At 42.6% G+C, this 25,285-nt stretch overlaps 1 protein-coding gene across 3 annotated transcripts in view; it reads right to left on the reverse strand.

Annotated features, from left to right (window-relative positions):
* slc10a7 (solute carrier family 10 member 7) overlaps positions 1-25,285 on the reverse strand; it is a 352,662-nt gene that overhangs the window by 82,111 nt on the left and 245,266 nt on the right. For 2 of the 3 annotated variants that reach the window (XM_078212292.1, XM_078212284.1), the window contains one exon: positions 20,323-20,406. In XM_078212292.1, coding sequence (XP_078068418.1) covers positions 20,323-20,406 — 84 coding nt within the window. Of the gene's footprint in view, positions 1-7,853; positions 7,944-20,322; positions 20,407-25,285 lie in introns of those variants that run through there. The other variant, XM_078212300.1, reaches the window with a different exon arrangement.

The following is a 25,285-nucleotide window of genomic DNA, read 5'->3' on the forward strand; positions in this document are numbered from 1 at the left end:
ATGCAGTTGATTAGGATCCTGGTAAAAGGTTCTTCAAACGCTGGGATAGGGAGCTCGTTTGATTACCACTTGCGGTTTCTCTATTCCCTGACAGGGGTGACAAGCTTGACAAAAGATGACTATATCCTTGTGTCGTCTGGGCCAATAAAAATGTAATTGAATTTTGGCTTGGGTTTTCTTTATTCCGAGATGCCCCTCTAATGGAATCTCATGAGCTATCCTCAGAATCTTTCTCCTATACTCAGAAGGTAATATAATTTGTTGTACTTCTGTTATTTGTCCTCTGCACTAACATTAGGTGGCAGCATGTTCTTGATTTGATTTATTATTGTCACATGTTTAACATACAGTGAAAAGTATTATTTCCTGCGCTATACAGACAAAGCATGCCGTTCATAGAGAAGGAAACGAGAGAGTGCAGAATGTAGTGTTACAGTCATAGCATATGTACTCCTGTGCATAGCCACACTTGGGAATGCATTGAGCTTCCAATGCTGAGTAAGCTGTCTGATATAGTTGTTTCAATTTTGAGTCACCCTGCTGCAATTCAATCACCCTCTTTGAATTGAACATATCAGTTTTGTCCTCGGTGTCTGAATCATTCTCATTTAGCATGCTGAAGATAGTATCAGATAATCTCAGCTCACTGGCCTCGTCCTGGGCTCACAATTTCTTCTACTTTCGTCGTAACTGATGAGCCTGTGATCGCATCACTAAGCAATTTGGAAATGCCCCAGAATGGTCTATCTCTAACTTCTCTGTGGCTGGATTCTCTGGTGGTTGTTTGACTACAGTAGGCTTCATTACCATTTGTATATTTGCTATATCATTCCCGAGAATGAACTGAATGGTTGCAATAGGCAAGGTTTCCATCACGCCTACATAACTTCCCCTGTCTTCAAACTACTCTTTAAGCTTATTTTTACTAAAGGGATTTCGCTTGTTTTCCCGTGAATGCTGCTGACCAGAATCTTTTCCTTCAATATCCATTCTGAACAACAAATATCTTGATCCCACAGCATTAGGGACTGACTCACACCTGTATCTCATTAAAATTTTAATATCTTTTCCCAGTCTGTTCTGTCCACAAGGAAATACCTCACCAGTGTACACAAAATCATCAAACATGTCTGCCACCCACTGGTCACTCTGTCCCTGTTCAGGTTGTGCACACACTTTTGCCGCTATGGTCTGCACCTTTTCTTTGTGTACTAATCCAACTGGCTTCTCTTGTTCTCCAGTGTCTAAATACATTTTCGTTGTTTTAAAATTGTAACCCCAACCGGACGGCAATTTAATCTCCAGCATTGTGCTTTTGGGTGGCCCAGTTTATTGCAGTGAAAACATCCAACCTTTTTTATATCTCTCACCCTCCCAGCAGACACTGTTTTATTTTGAGGTGAGGCCTCTCCCTCTCTGGCTGGCCTGTTCCCTCTCACATCTTCCTAATTTCTAGCTTTTTCCGAAGTAACAGTGGGTCCAAAGGAAGGTTTTGGTCCATGAACCAGCTCATAGTCATCTGCAAGCTCCATGGCTTGTCTAGCAGTTCTAACTTCCTGTTCCTCGACATGAGTTCCAATCATGATAGGCAACGAATCTTTAAATTCCTCCAACAGAATTATCTCTCTAAGGGCACCATAGGTTTTTGCTATGGTACTCACCCATCATAATGGCTTTTTTCTAACCCTTTCGAATTCAATGCAAGTCTGTCCAGACTATTTTCTTACAGAATCATAGAATCCTACAGTGCAGAAGGAGGTCATTCGGCCCATTGAGTCTGCACCGACCACAATCCCACCCAGGTCCTATCCCCATAACCGTACGCATTTACCCTAGCTAGAGCCCCCCCTGACACTAAGGGGCAATTTAGCATGGCCAATCCACCTAACCCGCACATCTTTGGATCATCACAGCTTGAAACTTTTGTCTGCAAGCCTCCGGTACCAGCTCATAGGCACCCAAATTGGCTTTCTTCACTATCTCATAGTCCCCAGGTCTCTCCTCAGCCAGAGGATCATAAACTTCACTAACCTTATCTATAAGTTTAGTCTGCAAGAGTAGGGTCCAAATGTTTTGTGGCCAGTTCAGCTGTTCAGTTATTTTCTCAAACACACAGAAAAAATGTCTTAGTGTCTTGTTCATCGAACTTGGGAAGAGCTTGTACGTATTGGAGCATCTCCCCACTAGTTTCCCGTCTAGAGCCACCTTCTTCCACCGTCTGCGCTAACCTTTTGCTTTCTGCTGCTTTTGTGAGATGTTGGAAGTCTCTCTCTTTCTTCTCTTGCAACTTGTTCCATTTCCTTTTTAAACTCCCTCTCTCTTTCCTCTCATTCCCATTGGAATGCCCTCCCCCTTTCTCTGTCCTCTCTCCTGCATCTCTAAAAATTTATTTGTCTCTTTCTAATTGAAGCTTAGCTAGTTTGATTTTCTCACTTCTCGAAATATTGGATCTGGCTAACCCCACTCGTATATTTGAATGCATTGCTAGGCTTTCAATTATCTCAGCCTTCTTAGCCCCTGTAGCTAAGACTACTTGCAATGTATCTGCCAGTTCTATCATTTTGGTTTTACACAGCTTTCAAACTTGCTGTAGTTATATTATCTACTTCCATGTAAGATCGAGCTGGATCAAGAGCCATTCTGTAGCCATCTTACTTTAAATAACACGTTTTCACTTGGGTCCCCGTGGTCCTCACTCTCATTACATTTAAAGAGCCAAAAATCCTCTACACTCAAGGAATTAAGTTTTTTAAGATCCTGGTCAAGAGCCTCCAATTTACTGTCACAAACCATGCATGTTATCTGCGAGGGCATCTCAACATGAGACACCGATTCATAATGGTATATAGTTTTGTTTTGGAACGGTGTGAGGAATCACGTGAAACCACCCTTGAGTATAAGTAGCCCAGTCATAGTGTAAGAAATACTAATGGCTATTTATTCAATTAAAAAGACAAATACGCAAGAACAGGACAATAATGCTATAAGACAAGTAAACACAGGAAGTAATAAACATTCAGTGATATTTCCAGAAATTACCCCTTGCTCCTATACCTATGATACCTGAACTCTGTAAGACTCCCCGTTCCCCAAACAACATCAACCTTAAACAAATCTAAGGGCCCGATTTTACCATCAAGTTGCACCCGTTTTCGGGCACGAAAACTTGGTAAAGTCCGGTGTGAGGCGAATAGCACGATCCGTGCCCGCCTCCATGTTGGTTCCCCCTTTACCAAGGCACGAAAATGGCTGTGATCAGGACCATGCTTGAAACGGGGGCGACGGCCATTTAAATGCATATGTATGCATTTAAATTGACTTAATGGGCTGAATGCCCAACCTTCCCGGCACTTACCCCTTTACCACCGTGTTCGCCCATCCAAAATCGGCACGAAACAGACACAAAAGTCTGATTCGGGCATTCCAATTAGTGAGGAGGTAAGTGCTGAGCATCCAACTGCTCTCTGCTTGAGATCAGAGTGTGTGTGTGTGTGTGGGGCGGGGGGGGGGGGGGAGGAAGAGGTGTGGGTCTGCTACCACTCTGCCTGAGATCAGTGAGGGGTAGGGGGGAGGGGCCCGCGATCGGTCTGGGGTGGGGGGATAAGGGGTTCAGTAATGTTGTGGGTCTGGGGCAATGTCTGTGGGGGACAGGGGGAGGCATTATCCGGCCTGGGAGCGATGTGGCAGGGGAGCAACATTCTATCATGTTTTTTCTCTGTGCATGCGCAGTTGGAGAGGCTAATCGGAGCCACAGGATTTCGGGTGCGTTAAGCCCCGCCCACAGGCTTGTGCAGTGCGATTCAGAATTGCTGATATTTTTGCAGGCAGAGTGCGTATGGGAGCGCCTGAGAATGGGCCTAAAATTCGGATCTGAAACACTCCCAGTTTCAAGTCCGTCCAGCACTTAGAATCAAAATGGTAAAATAGGGCCCTTAAAAGTCAGATCCAATTTATAGTTACCACACAATACCAGGACGATGATCCAATCTGGATGGCCTCTTTAACTGGTCCAGCAAAGATATTTAAACTGCCTTTATGAAGGTTTCTGCACTAGCTTGACTGTAAGACTTTAAAAGTGGCCTCAGTTTGCTGCTGGCTGGCTTCCTGTCAGATGTTAAACTGGACTGCCTGCTTCTGCCTGAATTGGCAATTTTACCCTGGTTCTCTTTGATTCTGCCTACCTATTGGGAGTCTGTTTCTCTCGCATTCCTTGACTCTCAAAAATTAGCATCTGTATGCCTCCACTGATCTCTTAGTCATCTGGGTTAACTGCTTCCTAATGATAAGGCTGTTTACACCTGATCTTATCCAGATGTCTCTAATCTCATTACTGGGAAAAGGACACATCTTGATCCTCTTTGAATGTTGACCACTGCTGTTGCCAGGCACATTCTCCCTGTTGCTGGGTAGATTGCATTCTATCATTCCCTTTATGAATTCTGGGTCCTGCTGTTACCAGGCAAATCCTTGACACAGTATACTATTGAAATGGAGAGAGATTGCAGAACTCAATGGTACAGAGGGATCTGGATGTCCAGGTCAATGAATCACAAAAAATTAGTATGCAGGTACAGGATGTGATTAAGAAGGCAAATGGAATGTTGGCATTTATTGCAAGGGGAGAAGTTGGGAAGTTTTACTGCAACTTTGCAGGGCCTTGATGAGGCTACAGCTGCAAGATTATGCACAGTTTTTGTCTCCTTACTTGAAAAAAGATACAAGTGCATCAGAAGTAGTTCAGAAAAAGTTAACTCGACTCATTCCTGGAATGAGGGTCCTATCTTAAGAAGGAACAGGTTGGGCCTATACCCATTGAAGTTTAGAAGAATGAGGGGTGGCTCATTGGAACATAACATCCAGAGTTGACTTGATATCGTGGATATCGGGAGGATGCTTGTGGGAGAGACTAGAATCAGTTTTCAGGACACAGCTTTCGAATCAGAGGTCTATTATTTAAGATGGAGATGAGGAAAGGATTTTTTCTCAGGGGGTAGTTAGTATTTTGAATTCTCTTCACCAGAAAGCAGTCGAGGCTGGTTTATTAAACTTATTTGAGGCAGAGTTACACAGATTTTTGATAAGCAAGGGAGTTAAGGGTTATGGAGGGCAGATGGCAAAGTGGAGTTAAGACCACAATCAGGTCAGCAATGATCTCATTGAATGGCAGAGCAAGTTTGTCGGGTCAAATGGCTTACTCCTGCTCCTATGTCCTATAAGTCCTATGGTCGAGTTATACCACAAAGGTTGAAAAGCCATGGTACAAATAGAAATACAAGCTGATCACAATGTTTCTAAATAAAAGTTTAATGCACCTTCACTACCTTTGGTTGACCACGAAAAGATTATGGAAAAATATGTTATATCCAAAATTTAAATAAATTATATAGGAGAAAAGGCAAAATGAGTTATGATAATTCTATGATGAAAAACCCTGTTAATCCTACATGTTACATATACTTGCTTTTGTCTTCATTAAGCCTTTATAACTTTGTATTACAATATGTATAATTGTGACACAAACTAAAAGGTTTATCTGTACAATATGTAACTATGATGAAGCATTCTTTCTCCCAAGCAGTAAGGTGTTACCATATCCAATTTAGCATCCCCTGGAGCAGAGATTGGGAACTGCACATCCTGATGATACTCGGGAGTTTGCACATGCAGAACAGTGGCACAGAAGTTAGCACTGCTGCCTCACAGCGCCAGGGACCCAGGCTCAATTCTGGCCTTGGGAAGATGCCTACATGGAGGCTGCACATTCTCCCCGTCTGGCTGAGTTTCCCCCGGGTGCTTCTGTTTCCTACCACAGTCCAAAGATGCATATGTTAGCTGGATTAGTCATGGTAAAATGTGGGTTATGGGGATATGGCGGGGAGAGGGCCTGGGAAAGATGTTCTGTCAGAGAGTGGGTGCAGATTCGATGGGCTGAATGACTTCCTCTGCACTGTAGGGATTCTATGAGCGTACCTGGAAGGGGTGGTGCATGCGCAGTCTGACAATTTGCAGTTTTTTGATCTGAGGATAGGCCTGCACAAAAAAAAACAGTGCAAAAATGGGGTCATGCGTCCCAAGAGCAGAGTGCCACAACCAGAGGAGTGTTCAAGGCAGGGGGAAGGGGACATGGAAAAGTCCTAGTTAAGAAGAAAGAGGAAGAAAGAAAGAGACGCCAAACAGAAAAAGGGCTCTGGTTACCAGACAATGGCGAGGACTCAGAAGAAGCTCTGGGGATGAAAGAGGATGTGGAGATGCCGGCGTTGGACTGGGGTAAGCACAGTAAGAAGTCTCACAACACCAGGTTAAAGTCCAACAGGTTTATTTGGCAGCACTAGCTTTCGGAGCCCCAAGCCCCTTCTTCAGGTGAGTGAGGACTCGTGTTCACAAACAGGGCATATAAAGACACAAACTCAATTTACAAGATAATGGGTGGAATGCGAGTCTTTACAGGTAATCAAGTCTTAAAGGTACAGACAATGTGAGTGGAGAGAGGGTTAAGCACAGGTTAAAGAGATGTGTATTGTCTCCAGCCAGGACAGTTAGTGAGATTTTGCAAGCCCAGGCAAGTCGTGGGGGTTACAGATAGTGTGACATGAACCCAAGATCCCCGGTTGAGGCCGTCCTCATGTGTGTGGAACTTGGCTATCAGTCTCTGCTCTTTATGGGGAGTCTAACTACATACAGTTCTTGGAAATTACCTACTTTCTTATTGACACAGTCCTTTTGCTACTATACCCTGGCTGGGAAACAAAAGGTGAATTTTACAAGAGGATGTATTCCTCACTCCCCCATCAGACTCCCAACCCTGCTTGAAAATTGCAGTAAAGCCTATCGGACTACTTGACTTTCCTCTGCCCTGCCCAGCCACACTTATTATTGTGGCAGAGATGGAAATGATCATATCACACAAGATCCTGCCCTGGTCCTCCGTATAGCAGCCTGTGGTTGTGGTCACTCCTGGAGGTAGTAACACCATTGATGAGTGACATAAAGACTCGGATAAGCCCTTGGGGCTGAGTATTTTCAAATAACACAGGTGGAGGGTCCTTCCTGCTGCTGAACATACATTCCAATTGTGCAAAGAGAGGGCTTTATTTGGAATACTGAGGTCCAAAATGCATGCTAATTGATGTCATAATCTGCAGGCTACACACATCACCTATAATGGAATGAATCATAGAATCCCTACAGTGCAGGAGGCCACTTAGCCCATCGGGTCTGCACCCATTCTCCGATAGAACATCTTACTCAGCCCACGGTAGCACAGTGGTTAGCACTGCTGCTTCACAGCTCCAGGGACCTGGGTTCGATTCCCGGCTTGGGTCACTGTCTGTGTGGAGTTTGCATATTCTCCTCGTGTCTGCGTGGGTTTCCTCCGGGTGCTCCGGTTTCCTCCCACAGTCCAAAGATGTGTGGGTTAGGTTGATTGGCCATGCTAAAATTGCCCCTTAGTGTCCTGAGATGTGTAGGTTAGAGGGATTAGCAGGTAAATGTGTAGGGATATGGGGGTAGGGCCTGGGTGGGATTGTGGTCGGTGCAGACTCGATGGGCCAAATGGCCTCCTTCTGCACTGTAAGGTTTCTATCCCCTTAACCCCATACATTTACCCTGTTATCCCCAAAAGTTACACATCTTTGGACACTAAGGGGCTAAAATATTTAGCATGGCCAATCCACTTAACCTGCACATCTTTGGACTGAGAGGAAACTGGAGCACCCGGAGAAAAACCATGCAGACACAGGGAGAACTTGCAAACACCACACAGACAGACCCAAGGCTGGAATTGAACCCGGGTCCCTGGCACTGGGGTAGCAGTGTTAACCACTGTGCCACCATGCTGCCCCCAAAATCCACATTCTCTTCCTGGGAATTGAATCAAATTGAATGGTAGAATAGCTTGAGAGGTTGAATGGTCTACTCCTGTTCTTATGGTTCTGTTTTTATGCCTGCAAAGGAAACCATGGATTATTTGATAGTTTACTGTAAACGCGACACATAGTCGGTTTCTCAATAGATTTTAGGATTCAATACTTTAATGAAGGCATTAGTTTTTGATATTGGGTGGACAAATTGAATGCTTTGGTTGAAAATGCCAAATCAATAACTCTCTTGGGAAAGATGAATCGATATGTTGTCAATTCGTCTTAACTATTCAAGATTGGCAAACTCTTTGGTTACAAACATCTAACTTTGATGCTCAGTAGCTGCATATAATCTGGCCCTGTAAATATAAATGGCAAATCTGGTTGAAGTGGAAGATTGAGCCCTACTTGACAAAATCAGAAGTTTTGGTATTCTGCACAGCATATAATTGCCAAGGAATGGAATATTGTAACCATGGTTGGTAGACCTCATAGAAACATCAGGCAAGGAATTGGGTTTGTTAGATTTTGTTTTTTGGGTGCTGCAAGTTACCTTGAGGAAAATCAAATCAGACACCAGACGGCATGGTGGCACAGTGTTTAGCACTGCTGCCTCTCACTGCCAGGGACCTGGGTTCAATCCCAGTCTTGGGTGACTGTCTGTGTGGAGTTTGCATGTTCTCCCTGTGTCTGCACGAGTGTCCTCCGGGTGCTCTGGTTTCTTCCCACAGTCCAAAGATATGCAGGTTCGGTTGAATGACCATGCTAAATTGCCCCTCAATGTCCAAAGATTTGTAGGTTAGGTGGATTAGCCATCATAAATGTGTGAGGTTACAGGAATAGGGACTGGGGGGCAATGCTCTTTTGCAGAATAGGTGCTATTGCTGCTCTCTTTCTTTTTCCTCTGAAATTGCTACTCTTTCTCTTTCCTTTTCCCTTGCTATTACCTCTAATTCAAGTGGTTTAATTTCCTTTTCTTGTTGCAATGGTTTCATTTGTTATTGAATTTTAGCCATTTCCAACTATTATGTTTCTGGCAAATTTGGATGCTGAGTTGTCACTGAAATTAATTCCACCTTCTGCACTCCTCCAGGCAAAGTCAACTGCAGCTTGTTTGCCAACTCCAAAAGCTTTCTTTTAATAATCTTTTGTAGAGTGACCTCCATACCCAGGAAAACTTTAGACACTGAAAGAGTCATTTTTCCACAAGGCATTCCCTATTTCAACTAACCAACTGCAATACCTGAAAAGAAAACATCAATACTCAACACCATTTGTCTTATAGCTTTTAATCCTGGACGAGCCTCCAATTTTGTTAGGGCATGAATCAGAAACCCCAAGGTATATTATGAGATTGGACTAGACCCCAACTATTAGCTACTTTTGACATTGTGAGGATATGATGCTTGACTCCAGGCGCAATTCTACTGACAAACTGGGAAGCTTTATTCAAAAGAAATTTTAGTTTAACAATTCAACAATGCTTAAACATGATGAGATACAATTCTTAACTGCTAACCTATCCCAATTCAATCAATATTCCTCTGATAGACTTAAAACCCCTCTTCAAAATCAGTTAGCAAACACAGGCTTACGTGCTTGTAATTAGATGACTAGACCGAGAGTTCTCAGAGCACTTCTGGAGAGAGAGGGAGAGAGAGAGTGTTGTCTTGCTTCTGTTCTGGTTCAGGTTAGAAACGCCAAAGTATTTTATGAAGCCCATCTGAATCTTACGTTTTGCATCTTGAATTTAGCTAGGATAAGCATGATCTATTCCATTTCAGGTGCAATGCAAAAGAGCCACCAGGGAACTTCTATCAAACAAAGTTTATTTAGGAATATAGTTAACATATATGGAATAAAAATTAGCAATAAATCAATTACAAGCGAAAACCACCACAATAATATTTAATTCTTAACCAATATATATCAGATGTTCCAATCAAAACCAACATCCAAGAAACAAAACTCTTCAATCAGATTTATCACTGCACAGGCTAAAGCTCCCATGATACTGGAATCCATTCTCAACATTTGAGCTGCCTGCAGCCCTGACAAATCGGCACCTTGCAAAACAGAGCTGACTTTTAAACATACCCCTTACAAGAAATATGATTTAAAAAACACATTTCTTAAAGGCACAGTATCATCACAATTATCAAACAACATTTGCCATCGACCCACATAAGGAGATATTAGGACAGGTGAGCATGGTCACAGGAGCAGTTTTTAAGAAGGAGAAGATGCATAAATGAAGAGATCAGTTCAGGGAATGAAGTCTAAAGTTTAGCGCCTGGACAACTGAAACCACAACAGCAATGGTAGAGTGAAGAAAATCGGAGATGTGAAAGAGGCCAGATTTGGAGAGGTACAGAAATCTCAGAGGTTCGCAGGGCTGGAGGAGGCGACAGATATAGGAAGAAGTGGGCCATGAGCTGAGGCAGGGGAAGAGATGGATGATATTATGGAAGTAGAAATTGGTAGTATTAGTGATGGAGGGGATAGTGCAGCTCATCAAGCTTACAAAAAGTCTGGTTCAATTCAGACTGTTGCTGAGAAGATGGGTAGAGTGTGGCAGGGACTAAAGACAACGGGGGGGCGATCTTACCAAAAGAATTCTAAGTGCCGAATGAGCGTGAAAACGGGAGAGAATCGCATCTTTTTTTGGGCGAGTTAAAAATCAAATCTTACCTCACACGGAGGAAAAAAGTGAAGCAAGGTTTGTTTCCCATGAGAAGGGCGGGAGGGCAGGGCCTAAGCTCACTCGTAAGTCGGTAGCTTGCAGCAGAGGGTGTCATTGCACATGTGCAGATCTCTCTGCTCTGCACAATACCACAGAACAGAGTAATCTGTCATTCCCCCCTATAACTGGCCTCCATGGCCGATTATTTCCATCGGCCCTCACACAGGACGTCCGATCCTCTCACATCCGCACGGGCCAATCTCCTTCTCCGCACAGACTGGCTGATTGCAGAGTGTGCAGCATCCTCCCACCCACCTCTGCCTTAGCCCCACCCCTTTCAGGCTCTGCCCCCTCTGCATTGCCCAGGCTGGCACTGCCCTAGAGGTACTCCCCCCGCCTCTAACCTCCTGGGGGGCCTCAACGGCCTCCAGTCCTACCGGAAAGTCCTTCACAACAATTCCCTGTTGATGGGGACCATACGAGATCCACGAGAGGATCAGTGAGGATCTTCACCAGAGAGGCCGCTAAGGCAAGTGGGCCGAGACGATTGCGTACCGGGCTCACTTGTAATATTTAAATTCTATTTGAAATAGAATTTAAATATTATGATCAACCTTTCACCCACCTCACCAGATATTCAGTGCCAGTACGATCGCGAGAGGTGAGAAATCAGGTACAAACCCGGTTTTTTTGGTTCTCTTGTGATCTTACTGGCTTCTCCCGCCCATTGGCTGGTGGGGCAAGAAGGTAAGATCACCCCCAATGGCTTTGATCCTCCCAACATTTAATTGGAGGACATTGCTTATTCAGTAATAAATCATAGGCAAAAGTCAGACAATTTAGAGACAATGGAGAGATTAAGAGTTGTATATATGTGAAACCTGAAGTTGTTTTTGCAGACAATATTACTAAGGGGCAGCACGTGGTTGAGAATTAGGAGGAGGCTACGGATAGATCCTTAAGGGACTTCTGAGGTGACATGCCGAATAAGAGGAGGAGCCATTGCCCATTGCAGGCAATTCTATGGTTAAGACCAAATAGAAAGGTATTGAAGCAAATTAGTCCAATCCCACCCAGCTGGATAATGGAAAAGCCTTGGAGGAGGATGTTGTTGCCAACTGCATTAAAAGCTGCAGACAGATTGAGATTGCGGAAGGATAGCTTTCTCGCAAGCCACCACCGACGGGTTCGATAGTGAGCGTGGGGGAAGAATATGGCAGGAGGCCAGGAAATTAAGTTTCATGTTGACATGAACTTACAGCAGGAACTTCCACTGTTGCCCACCATGGCAGGCCAGAAAACCTGTCAGAGGTCAGCGTGCACTTCATTTAATAGGATGCAGATGAAGGCCCACGCAGCTGGCCGGAAAACACGCTGACGTGAAACATGCTTGGAACAATGTGGTGTGGATACAGCCTGCAATACTGGAACACCACAGCAGTGGGCTGGGGTGCATCAGCGGGTGGAAGCTGCAGATTCAGCCTCCTGGAGAGGGTCCATCTTCCAGCCTCAGAATGGTCCTCGAGATCAATCTTCCAGCCTCAAGAGTGCTCCCGGAGATTTATTTTCATTTTCAAGCAGTCCACCTTCTTTCTTCAAAGTGACGTTAGGCAACTTTTCAATATAACATCCTGGAGGATTGTGGGAGTGGTTGCACTTTCATGAGCTCTGGCGCTAGCCATATTATGATCTTTTTATTTACCCTGGTGCACAACACATAATAATCTAATCCTGGAGAGTATACACCATGGTATGTTCTTGGAAGATCCTGGTTAAGTTTGGGCAAAGGGGAGCTGAGCAAAGTCAAGAAAATCTTCGTTTGATCAAGATGGCCAAAGACAGCCAGGGTGGGCTTTGTTGCAGTGGCGGTTTAGATGGTGAATGGTCTCATGCTCCAGCAATGTTATAGGCATCAAGATGATTGCTACCATTGTGAGTAAAGTTATGGATGACAGTCTAGGCTGCCCAGCACAAATTATTGATGCACACATTGATGAACTGCAAGATATCCAAAAGAAAAAGGATGAAATGGAAAAAAGAATTCTGTCAGTCAAGTGGGAAGTTTCCTCGGTGGAGACTCACCTTCAGTCCTTGGAAATTCTGCTATTTGGCATGTCGGGCATCTGATCAAGTCAGGGAGATGGTGCCGGAAGAGGAATGTTCATACGCCTGATCTCCTGAGGGGAGCGAAGGGTAAATTTCAGGCAGAATTTGAGAACTGGCTGCCATGCTTTTGTATTCTTGAGTTGAAGGCTTGTATATCAAGTTTGAACGGTCTTCGAGGTCTGGGGTCGATTATATACCCTGATCGCTGATCTTACATGGTCTTGATCTCCGTGTTCATTGAGAAGGACTGGAGGTGGCCAGATGCGATGAGACCAGGCCACTTGACGGGGCCTAGGTCTCTCTCTGCTCGGGTTTCTGAGTGACAACACAACTAAGGTGTAGTTGAGGTGAAACAATAGATGGATCCTTGATGTTGCTCAACGATCATGTCAAGGCTTTTGGCCTTTTCAAGCTCCATGAATGGCTATATTATGTTGTATGCTATCCTGTTATTCTTTGAAAACAGTGATATCCATTTAATTATAATGAAATTCTTCCACTGGTATGCTCTAGTGGTGGAATGAGGGAGACCTTAGTTTAAAGTGTGTTACCATTTACATTCAATCTTGGTCTTTCTGTACAGTATCGGGGAAGTAGGGTGGGTAAGAGGGCTTGGGTCTGCCCATTCTGCTTCTGGCCCTGGGTCAACCTGCATCAAACTTAAATCCTTAGGGTCTAGTGTTTGTAATATGGAGATATTCCATTTGCTTATAGACTGATAATGGGTCTCCATTGTTCTATTAGGGAGCGTGCTGGGATGGTTGTATGGCATCAGGGTTGTGTAATTTTTTTTTTTGGTATTGTAATCCTGGCACCTATAATGGAGGATTACATTATATGGTATCCTTTAATTATGGATAATATGAGTAGCGCCACAGCAGGGTGGTGGCCAAGTGGTTTGACATAGAAGTTTAGGTATGGCCTTACAAGTCCTCATAGTGGGGGAGGAAAACTCCCTTTAGAACTAAGGGTTTTTCTTTTGTATTTTTGTTATTTTGGGGTGAAAGAATCCTTGTACGTCTTTTGTGAAGGTACAGACATATCATGTATTCTGGAAAAAACTGGGTTTTATTGTCTTTGGCACCTCCAGCATAGCTGGAGTTGGGGGAAATAGTTACTGGTGCATGCCTGAGCGTGGTCGGGGAATTCTTGGTTGTCTGGTCTTTCTTGGGTTGGTTTCCTATATTTTCTTTGGCTGCACGAGTTGCAACAGTGGCTACTTGTTAGTTTAGCTCCTGAATGTACGGTGAGGAGGAAGAAGTTCTTGTACTTCCTTGAGATTTCATGACTTCTAATGCCTGGATGTGACTCCTCCTTTTGCTAGGATTTCCTTGATTGACCTGTCAACTTCTTGAAATTGTGTCATACTCCTCAGCTTATCTTGGCTGTTCTAGGTTAGGCAGTAGCTCCTTTGATTAGCTGTTCCCCAGATCCTGTGGAGAATATTAGATGAGGGAATAAGTTGTCCTCCCCAGAGAAGTCTTCTGGGCAAATCTCTTTCTTGACGTTTAAGATCCCTTGGGGAAGGGTAGTATCCTGTTGCCTGTGGGGCCTGTGTGTGAGACCAGATACTTGGGCTCAGCAATCTGAGTCTCCCCTTTGAGGTAATGTAGCCCTGCTCCTGATACATTGCATGTGAGAATGTACACTGTCAAACCATGCCTTATGGCTATGGTCTTATCCTGGTGTTCCTTTCTCTCCGAGGTTTCTTTTCATTATCTGGGTAAGTGGGGTGCTGATACAGGCTCCAACTTGTTATATTTAGTCCTACAGGGTCTCCCTCATCTTGTCACCATTATGCCATGTGCCCATGGCTTTATCCTGTTAGTTGCCCACTGTTTGTAATATCCTTTCATCATCCATGCGTAGGGAGGCACCGATTACAATTTGGTTTAATTGTTGTAATTGATAATCTGAACCAATTGTAATGATATTTGCTAGTCTTTTCTGTAGGTGGTGTTTAGAAGGATGAGAGGGGATCTGATCAAGGTATATAAAATTTTAAAAGGGATTGATAAAGTAAATGTAGATCAAACGTTTCTTCTTCTGGGGCAATGTAGAACAAGAGGTCACAGGTATAGGTGGAGAGGCGCTAGATTTAAAACTGAGATGAGGAGGAACTACTTCTCTCAGAGGGTGGTGAATTTGTGGAACTCGCTGCCCCATAGCACGATGGAGTTTGAATTGTTGAATGGTTTCAAGAGGGAGATGAACATATTTCTAATTTAAAAAAAGAAAGAAATTATGGGGAGCAGGTGGGGAGCCATGATCTGATTGAATGGCAGAGCAGGCTCGAAGGGTGAAATTTGCCTACATCAGCTCCTAATTCCTACGTATATAAGGAACGATGGTCATTTTGTGCTGTACTGGATTTTGGAGGTTTGCTGCATTATTTGGTAAAATGGAAAATCTTCAATAAAAACATTTAGGAAAAAAAATGGCACCCTGACACAACAGTGGAATACATGCCATCTGGACCTGCACCATCACTGAATATAGCGGGAAATACCCGGGTGCATAATTAATGAAGTCAGGGCCTGAAGATTTGGCATGTTTACCTGCCAGCCTGCCCCACGGCACTTAATCTCAAATGGAAGAATTCTGCCCCACTTTCACAATTGTACAGACTGTCATTTATGGTTATGATAAAGGCCATTTCAGTGCAGTAGCAGGGGCGGATATTAGGCTGCAGGGATTAAAAATTGAGCTGCAGGAAAGGAGCACAGAGATTTAGGAAGCAAAAACATTTTCAAAGGCTTTGGCGAGGAAAGGTCGGTTCAAAATAGGTTGGTAGCTTGCAAGGACAGAGGGATCTGGGGTGGGATTTTTGAGGAGTGGGTGATAGGGGCTTATTTGAAGGAGGGGGGATGTTTTAGCAACATCAGCTAACATATGGATCAGCAAAGGAGTTTTAATGGTCAACAGTTTGGTTGGATGGAGTTGAGAGAGCAGGAGGTAGAGCTCGTGGACAAGGTGACTTCAAAAATTTGAGGGGCGATGAGAGAAACTGGAGCAAGTTGAAAGTTTGGGGCTGGACAGGGAGGAATTTTAAGATAAGTTTGGCTTGGTAGTTAGGGGCAGGAATTGGCAGAGGCAGCTGAATCGATGCTCACAATCTTAGTGACAAATTCATCCATGAGCTACTTACCCTCTGAAATATTCAATTGATACAGTTTCAGATTTCACTACCCTTTGTGTGAATAGGTGTTTCCTGACCTCACCTTAAATGGCCTAGCTCTAATTTTAAGGTTATGGTCCTTGTTCTTGATTCACCCACCAGAGGAAATCTATTTAACCTCCCAATTCCTTTAATCATCAAAAACACTTCAATTACATCATCCCTTAGTCTTGCATTCTTAAGAAAAGACATGCCAAGTCTATGCAATCTGTCCTTCCAATTTAGTTCAGATATCATTCTGTTAAGTATGCACTTCACCCTTTCATAAAGCTGATTATAATCTTCCTCATTTAGAATGGATTGCAATACACCAAATGGTGGTTAACTAGAGTTTTATATAAATCATCCATATGAACATACGACTTAGGAGCAGGAGCAGGCCCCTTAGCCCCGATCCGCCATTCAATAAGTTCATGGCTGATCTAATTCTAACCACAACTTCAAATTCTTGTCTACACCCAATGACCTTTCACCTCCTTCTTTATCAAGAACCTATCAACTTCTGACTTAAAGATATTCAAAGACTCTGCCTCAACCATCTTTAAGGAAGAGAATTCAAAAGTCTCACAACCATCAGGGAAATTTTCTCCCCTCATCTCTGTCTTATCGTTAAACCGCCTGTTATATTCTCCTTAGAGAAAAGAAGGTTAAGAAGAAATTTGATGGCGGTGTTCCTGGTCTCCTTTGTGCTGTAACCATTCTATGATGCTATGGCAGATCAGGTCTTGATTGCAGTTTTTGTGGAAGTGAGACTGCCTTGAGTGAACACATCAGCAGTAGATGCGTCCATCTCATATCTCTCTGACTCAGTGTCTCTGGATTCAAAAACTGATCCTTTAGATTGGAAAACTGTGCTTGTCACTCTGCTAGTTAAGATAGATGAGAGAAGGAAATCAGAGAATTATAGGCAAGTTAACCTGCTGACAGGCAATTACTACGGTCTATAATTAAGGTTAAGGTGACTTAACACCTTGACACTTTTCAGCTGATCAGAGAGAACCAGCATTGTAAAGGGTAGGCCAGAAGAACCTGATAGAATTTTTTAAAGAGGTGACTGATGTAATAAACAGGTGAATATATATGGATATTAATTCGATGGATTTGCAGAAGGCTCTTGATAAAGTCCCTCTTATTAAACTGTTAGCTGAAGTTGAAGCCCATGGAATTGAAGGCAAGTTATTTACTTAGTTAGGAAATCAGCAGAGCTGAAGAAAGCAGAATAGAAGAGCAGATATTCTAATAGCATGACGTAACTAGTTGCACCCCATAAGGACCTAGCAAATCAGTTAAAGATATTAAAATTACCAATGAACTGTTACTTATAATCTAATCTTAACTCCTTGCCTCCACTTTCTCTCTACACCTGTTAGATTTGCACCCCAAACTCAAGTCAGATACTTAGCAAAAATTGACAAGATGGTCTGAGTATTGCTTGGAAGACTTGTATAAGGGTTGAGATCCTTCCACTTACTACCTGTAAGGTTTTCCCTTCAAATCCATTCTAAATGTCCTAAGGTTGCAAACTCCCTGTTCAACACAGGTGTCTCGAGCATAAGTATAGCCACCTTAGATCAGAACTCTCCAGGTTTTAATATCCTTTAACTCTGGAGTTCTGCATCTGAAACTCTCCCTCTCTCTCAGCTTGTCTGTCCCAGAATTTAAACACAGTAAGAAGTTTAACAACACCAGGTTAAAGTCCAACAGGTTTATTTGGTAGCAAAAGCCACACAAGCTTTCGGAGCTCTTAGCTCCGAAAGCTTGTGTGGCTTTTGCTACCAAATAAACCTGTTGGACTTTAACCTGGTGTTGTTAAACTTCTTACTGTGTTTACCCCAGTCCAACGCCGGCATCTCCACACCAGAATTTAAAATCAGTGTTAAGAATATTTCAGTGAACAAGATTTTAAACTCTTAACCAATGCACAAAATTTAAACTTAATTCTGAGAGAGATGCTTCATCTTATCCAGCCAGCTTGTTCTCAAGCTTAAAACCTAAATTGCTTGAACACACAATAGCACCCCTATAATTAACTTATGCTGACTTTTTCCCTCCATTGTTTATCTCCAAGGCAACCTGGTCCAATGACCATTTAGTTGAAGCCTGGTGGTTTACCCAAAAGCAGATCCCAGAAAATCTTAGTTCTTAAAGGAGCCATCACCCCAACATAAAATATAGGCTTTTCCTCCCAAAAGCACATGGACTACCATAAGCAGTCGGAATGTTATGCTAGGATCTTGTAGTAGATTGAGTTCTACATGTGATGGGGTTCCAGAGAGGTTGATTGGCAGTAAATATCTCTTATCACATCACTGAAAGGTACTTCTAGACTTGAAATAATTTGGATTAACTTTCTGTGTTGAGTTTGGTTTGAAATTACCATGCGAATGCAACAACTTCATGCCAATCGATGCATAGCGATGTTGAGTCAGACTGCAAGTTGTTGCTTTTGCAACTCAGACAGCAACTTTGTGTATTTGCTTTCAATCCTTGCCTGAAGTTACACACATGTATATTGAGCAGTTGAGCATATACAATTATGTAGCAACACCTATTTGTGCTTCATCAATGTCCTTCCTCCCATCATAAGGTCAGAAGTGGGGATGTTTACATTGATTGCACAATGTTCAGCACCATTCGCAACTCCTTAGGTACTAAGCAGCCCGTGCCAAAATGCAAAAAGGCCTGGACAATATTCAGGCTTGGGCTAATGTGTGGTGCAAATGTTATTTGCCACTTAAGTGCCAGGCAATGACCATCTACAACAAGAGAGAATCCAATGATCGCCCCTTGACATTTATTGCCGCTACCATCGCTGAATCCCCACTATCAACATTCTGGGGGTTACCATTGATCAGGAACTGAACTAGAGCAGCCATACAAATACCGTGGCTACAAGAGCAGGTCAAAGGCTGGGAATTCTGCAGAAAGTAACCCTCTTGAATCCCCAAAAGCCCGTTCACCATCTACAAGGTTCGATTCAGGAGTGTGATGGAATACACTCCACTTGTTTTGGTGAGTCTGCTCCAAAAAAACTCAAAAAATGGACACCATCCAGAACAAAGCAGCTGCATGAGTGGCACCCCATCCGCCACCTTCAACATCCACTCTCTCCACCACTGACACACAGTAGCAGCAGTGTGTACCATCTACAAGGCGCACTATATCAACTCACCAAGGCTTCTTCCACAGCCGCTTCCAAACTCATGACCTCTACCATCTAGAAGAGCAAGGACAGTGAATGCACGGGAACACCACCATCTGCAGGTTCCCCTCCAAACCACACATAATCCAGACTTGGAATCAAATCACCAATCCTTCACTGTTGCTGGGTCAAATTCGTGGAACTTCCTCCCTAACAGCACTGTAGATATAGCTATACCACATGGACTTTAGCAGTTCAAGAAGGTGGCTCACCATCACCTTTGAATGGGCAATTAGGGATTGGCAATAAAAATGCTGGCCGAGCCAGCAATAGGCACATCCCACGGAAGAACAACAAAAAACAACCACCATTCGTCTCATCAATAATTTGAGAGCAAAATCTAGCCCATAATCACTTTGTCTGTGTTAAAATGCTTTGGAGCATCAGCAGTATAACACTTTGAAAGTTACATAAAACTTCTATCATAAAATATTCTCTGAAGAATTAAGGATAGGAAATTAGCTGCTTTACAATTAATTAAAATGTGAAAATTGAGGTGGTAATACATCACTTAGGTAAGAACACAAAAGATTTTTTTCTATACAATTGTATTTTAATGTTTAATTTATATTTTCTAAATTACATTTTGAGTGGCATTCTTTAGGGTAAGAATTGATGATAAGAGAAATTCTTAACAACTTGCTCTTCTTGAGGACAATTAGGGATGGGCAATAAATGATGGCCTTGTTTGTGACACTCACATCCCATGAAAGAATAGAAAAAACATTGACCAAAGTATTTTTCATTAACAAACAAGTCACCATAATGACATTCTAAACTACAAGTGTAGCAATATGTTTCTTATTTAAGTAAGAATCAAAATAACCAAGCACCAGATTATGATTTTGTGAACAACATATTAAATATATTTTGTGATGTTGTAGCAAGTTTCAGTTGTTTTATTTTCAACTTAATAGTTATTAATAAATTGCATTAAAATAGTTTCCTTAATATATACTTATATATTGTATACTGTGTATATTGTACACAGATTATATACTGTGTCAATTAATATTTAACCATGTATATAGAAAAGGTTACCACGATTTAAAACTTAACTTAGTGCTGTTACATGGGGTGCTGGATTTCCTTGCACTGAAACTGGTTTATGTTATGACTTATTTGATGTTCTGAACAAAATTTATGCAAAAATGAAGCTTCTTCTCCAATCTGGGATTTGCTTTTTGCTTGATCTGCTTACACTTCATATCAGATTCAGAGAAACTACTGATATTACTATCAGAGAGAAAATGTCACACAGGAAAACTGATGAAAAACTAGTAATTTTGCTTACCTGTCCTACAATGAGTGGGACTACTACAGTCATGAACAGCTGAGAGAAAATTGAAGTAAATGGCACTGAAGAGGAAGACCCCAGCTGCAAAACCAAAAACAGAAAAAGTGAATAAAACCACTATACTAGTAACTAATTAAAACATATTCAACCTTTAATATTCATATCTACACATACCATGTTCAACTAAAAAGCAAAATAATTTCACAACCACTACATTTTGATATCGATTATCTGATAGTCATTATGCAATAAGATGTAAATTTACACACTTATAGAATATATTCACTTAAAGGTTATAGCAATAAACAAGAAACATTAATAAAAACAACCTAAAAGTGTTTATATTCCTGGAGAAATCATTGCACCATCACAATAATTATATCACCAAACAGCAAGTTACTGCCAGATACTACAATTAACATTAGATTGATTATAAACTTAGTTAGATTTCAGAATAAGACATTTTATATACATTTAAACTGCATCCTGCAGAGTCTGCCATCACTGACACTGTGACATTAGCAGTCACGGTGATTTTTTAAAAAAAGTCCCGATTTTTTGATTTTCTCATTTACATACAATGGCGATTTAATCAATTGTAGTACAAGTCTCTACACACATTTTGGTTAAATGAAAAAAAGATCAGGTATATCCCCACAGTCCTTTGTGAAAAACATAACAGATGCATACCTGATGATTTTTAAATACTACTATTTTTCATAAGGACCATAATCTCTAATCTCAGCTCAGGAACATTGTAAACTCAGTTACATTTTGAGTTGCATTTCTGACCCGACTCATTTAATTTGCAATTAGCAGACAATTACATAGTTACTACATATTTCTTTCAATACCTAGAGCTTAATTATCTTGAATTAATTTTCACCAGAAAAAATGGTGACAATCTGAACTTTAAGAAAATAAACATATATTATTAGATTTTTAAAATACCATTGAATCCACAAATTTACAAAACTGATGTGAGCAAGCGAAACCTAACAAGATGAGAGCAACTGACATTTACCATCGCACAAAAATGACTGATTCCTTTAATCGGGCTAAAGATATAGAACATTTAACAATAGTGGATGTTCTAAACATAATGAACCTTTGCTGTTTAGGTTTCACTCATCGTAAACTGTTTTCTAACGACAGGTGGGTAGGGTGACTTTTACCTGGATGAATGCTACCCTGTAACTGGGCAGCAAATGTAAGTTGGCATTCAGAAAGACTGTTAGACATACTAACATGTTGGTTCAAATTTCACCTTTGGTTCAAACAGGTCAATGTTTGCATAGTTGAGGACAATGATCTTTACCTCAAACAGCCAATCTGTGAAAATACTATCAAGTTAGACACTCCTTAGCCTTTCTACCATAAGATTTCTTCTGGCTATATTTTCCTTTCTTTCTAAAATTAGCAAAAAGATAGACACAGATGACAAGATGGATATTTGCAGACAGAATAAGGATAAACGTTCTACTGTATTATCCATTATAACATTTCTGTGGGACTAGAGAAGGTGAAGGTGGACACAAAAGAGAAAAAGCTGGAAAATCTCAGCAGGTTTGGCAGCATCTGTAAGGAGAGAAAAGAGTTGATGTTTCGAGTCCAGATGACCCTTTGTCAAAGCTAAAAGGCATAGAAAGTGGGAGATATTTATACAGCAGGGGGAGGGAATGAAAGATGAGTCATAGCCATAGAAACCAGGAGAAAAGACTGCGAACAGCTGTCCACAGAGAGAATAAAGGGTGTGATTGGCCAAACGGCAGAGAAGCTGTAAGCTGTGCCAGACGAAGATGTTGGGGGAGAGGAGGGGGGGAGGGAGGGTAATGGGACAGAGAAAGAATGTAGAAAGGGGGAAGCGGGGGGAGAAAAGGTAAGGGAGGGAGGATGAAGTGGGGGGAAAGGGGGGAATGAAGAAAGACAATAACGAAAAAAAAGGTAGAGAACAGTAAGAAAATTAAATAAAATAGAATAAAACAAAGGGGGTCAAGGTGGGGTAGAGCAAATCATCTGAAGTTGTTGAATTCGATGTTGAGACCGGAAGGTTGTAAAGTGCCGAGCCGGAAGATGAGATGCTGTTCCTCCAGTTTGCGTTGAGCTTCACTGGAACATTGCAGCAAGCCAAGGACAGACATGTGGGCATGGGAGCAGGATTGTGTGTTAAAATGGCAAGCAACCGGAAGGTCAGGGAACTGACTGCACACAGACCGAAGGTGCTCAGCAAAGCGATCACCCAGTTTACGCTTGGTCTCTCCGATATAGAGAAGACCACACTGGGAGCAGCGAATGCAATAGACCAAATTGAAAGAGGTGCAAGTGAAACACTACTTAACCTGGAATGAGAGTTTTGGACCTTGGATGGTGAGCACAGAAGAGGTAAAGGGACAGCTGTTACACCTTCTGCGATTGCATGGGAAGGTGCCATGAGTGATGGGAAAGGTGTTGGGTATAGTGGAGGAGTGGACTAGGTTATCCCAGACGGAACGGTCTCTACGGAATGCTGACAGAGGGAGTGAAGGGGAGATGGCATCATGCTGGAGTTGGTGAAAATGGTGGAGGATTATGCTTTGCATGCGAAGGCTGGCGAGGTGAAACGTGAGAACAAGGGGGGACTCTATCCTTGTTCTGGGAGGAAGGGTAGGAAGTGAGGGTCGTGGCGCGGGAGATGGATGCACGCTGTTGAGGACCCTGTCGACAACTGTACATGGGAATCCACGGGTTGAAGAAAAAAGAGCACATAGGTGGACATGTGGCTTTTTCTATTCCTGGAGAGTGGGTGAACAATTTGCTTGTTACTGAATTGGTGGTGAATAATTTGCCTGTTACTGAGTATTTTAAATGATAGCCACAGAAGTCACAAAATTGAACAGTGCAAAAGGGAAGGTATGGTTAACATAAATTCCCTTAAAATATTGGGGGCGATTCTCCCCAAAAAAACTATGTGCATCACAGAGTGCCGCAGGGGGAGCAGAGCCTGAACTGGCCGGAGAGGCTGGAATTGGCGTGTTGAGCAGGCCATTGCGCTTGCGCTGATATGTTTGGTGCATGCGCACTGGCCCTCCATCGTCGGCCTCCGTGACCATCCCACCCCTCCACCAATCACCGGCCTCCGCGACCCCCCACTGCCATGTCCAGCCCGACCACCCACCCATGGGAAGCCACACTACCCCCTTCCCATGTCCAGCCCGATCGCCCCCACCCTCCCAACCACACCAATCCCTAATGCACAGTGCATAGCAGGTCCCACCCCCACCACCGATTGGCCCCGCCCAATTAGGCCCTGTTCCCCTGGCACTGCCTGGTGCCCAATGAGCAGCGCCAGGCACCACCCTCCCCCCGACCTCCTGGCAGGGAGGACAGGGTGCCTCAATAGCCTCTGTACCCACCAGCTTCTGGTCTCTTCTGGTCACTTCTGGTCTCTGTTGATGGGGACCAGCTTTAATCTCCGCTGGTGGGAACTTCTCCTGGGAGACATTAGTGAGCTCGGAGGATACTATCCTGGGCTCGTTAATGATATTGAAATTTCAATATGGTAATCAGCCTTGCTGGGAGAATCGCGATTAGCTGGACACCAGTCACAAATCCTGCTACAGGCTGATATCTCCTGGCCTGTTGCGCTACTCGAGCTCCCATTGTGTTCCAAAAATAGAACTTCCTGGCATTAATTGCTGCATTTTACTGAATCTGAGCTTTTGGCACATTTTTGCTAAATTAATAACAAATATCATATACAATTATGTAGCATCTGTGGAGAGAGAAACAATTAACATTTCAGGGCATACTGCCTCATCTACTGAGGGTTTCATGCATTTTGTTTCTTTTACATATATCCAGCATCTGCAGTGTTTTGCTTTTGTATACAATCATGTATACAATTTTGTATACAATTGAATGGGACTTTAAACTAATAAATTGACACCCATAGATTGCAAATCTATTGTTAAATACACAAACACAACATTATAGAGGCACCCACAGGATTCATATGCAAATTAATTTAAGCTCATTATAATTTTTGATTATATTGGTATGATGTGAACTTTGGCTTCATTTTCTCAGCATCAGTATTTTAAGTGCAACTCAGTCATCTCAATCAAGTTCCCAGTGGGTATATGTCTATAGCATTAATTAACCGTAATTCAGGACAAATTTGAAAATATCCTTTATAGGTCATTTGAAGCACAGGAAAAGTGCACCTTTTTCCTTAGAGCAAAGAAAGTTAAGAGGAGTTAAGTAATAGAAAGTTAAGAAATAGAGTTGTTCAAAAAATCATGCATTATTTGATATTGCAGATAGGGAGAAATTGTTTGCACTGGTGGAAGGATATATTAATGTGGACTGATTTTACTTTTCTTATTTCCTAAATATTGGTTGTATCTGTATATTTTTGTGTCTTCTTCTTTGTCATGTTACTTTTAAATAAATCTGACAACTGGTTTTAGATGTAGGGTGACCTATTCCAGGGTGAATGCCACTCTGTAACTAGCCAGTAAGTGTGAATTGGCATTCAGAAAGACTGGTCACCCTACATCTACATTTAAGCTGAAACTACTCTTTCTGAATGCCAATTCAGAATTTCACAGTCACCAGAAATTGTTCGTCCTTCAGTATCCTCCCTTACTAGTGACGTGTGTATGGTCTCCATGGCCCAGATGGCACGTTCTTGTTTGGAAAGGCTAGCCTCTTTCACGCATCCTTGGGAAAGATCACCTTATTTCAGATGCGCAACAGGACAACCAAAAAAAAGGCACACCTGGGGACCCTTTATAAATTGGCAGACAGTGCCCAATTCTGGGATTTCTGCCTCCATTCCTGTTTCTGGCAATTTTCATCAGCAGAGGATAAGGGTGCGAGCAGCCCACCTTAACACACTCTCATTCTGACTGGCTCCGTTGCCTGGGTGAGTAGTTTAAACCCGTTCCATTCCCCCCCACCCTTTCAATTTTAATGGAGT

Source organism: Mustelus asterias, chromosome 1 (genome assembly GCF_964213995.1).
Source record: "Mustelus asterias chromosome 1, sMusAst1.hap1.1, whole genome shotgun sequence".
NCBI classification, from domain to species: Eukaryota; Metazoa; Chordata; class Chondrichthyes; order Carcharhiniformes; family Triakidae; genus Mustelus; species Mustelus asterias.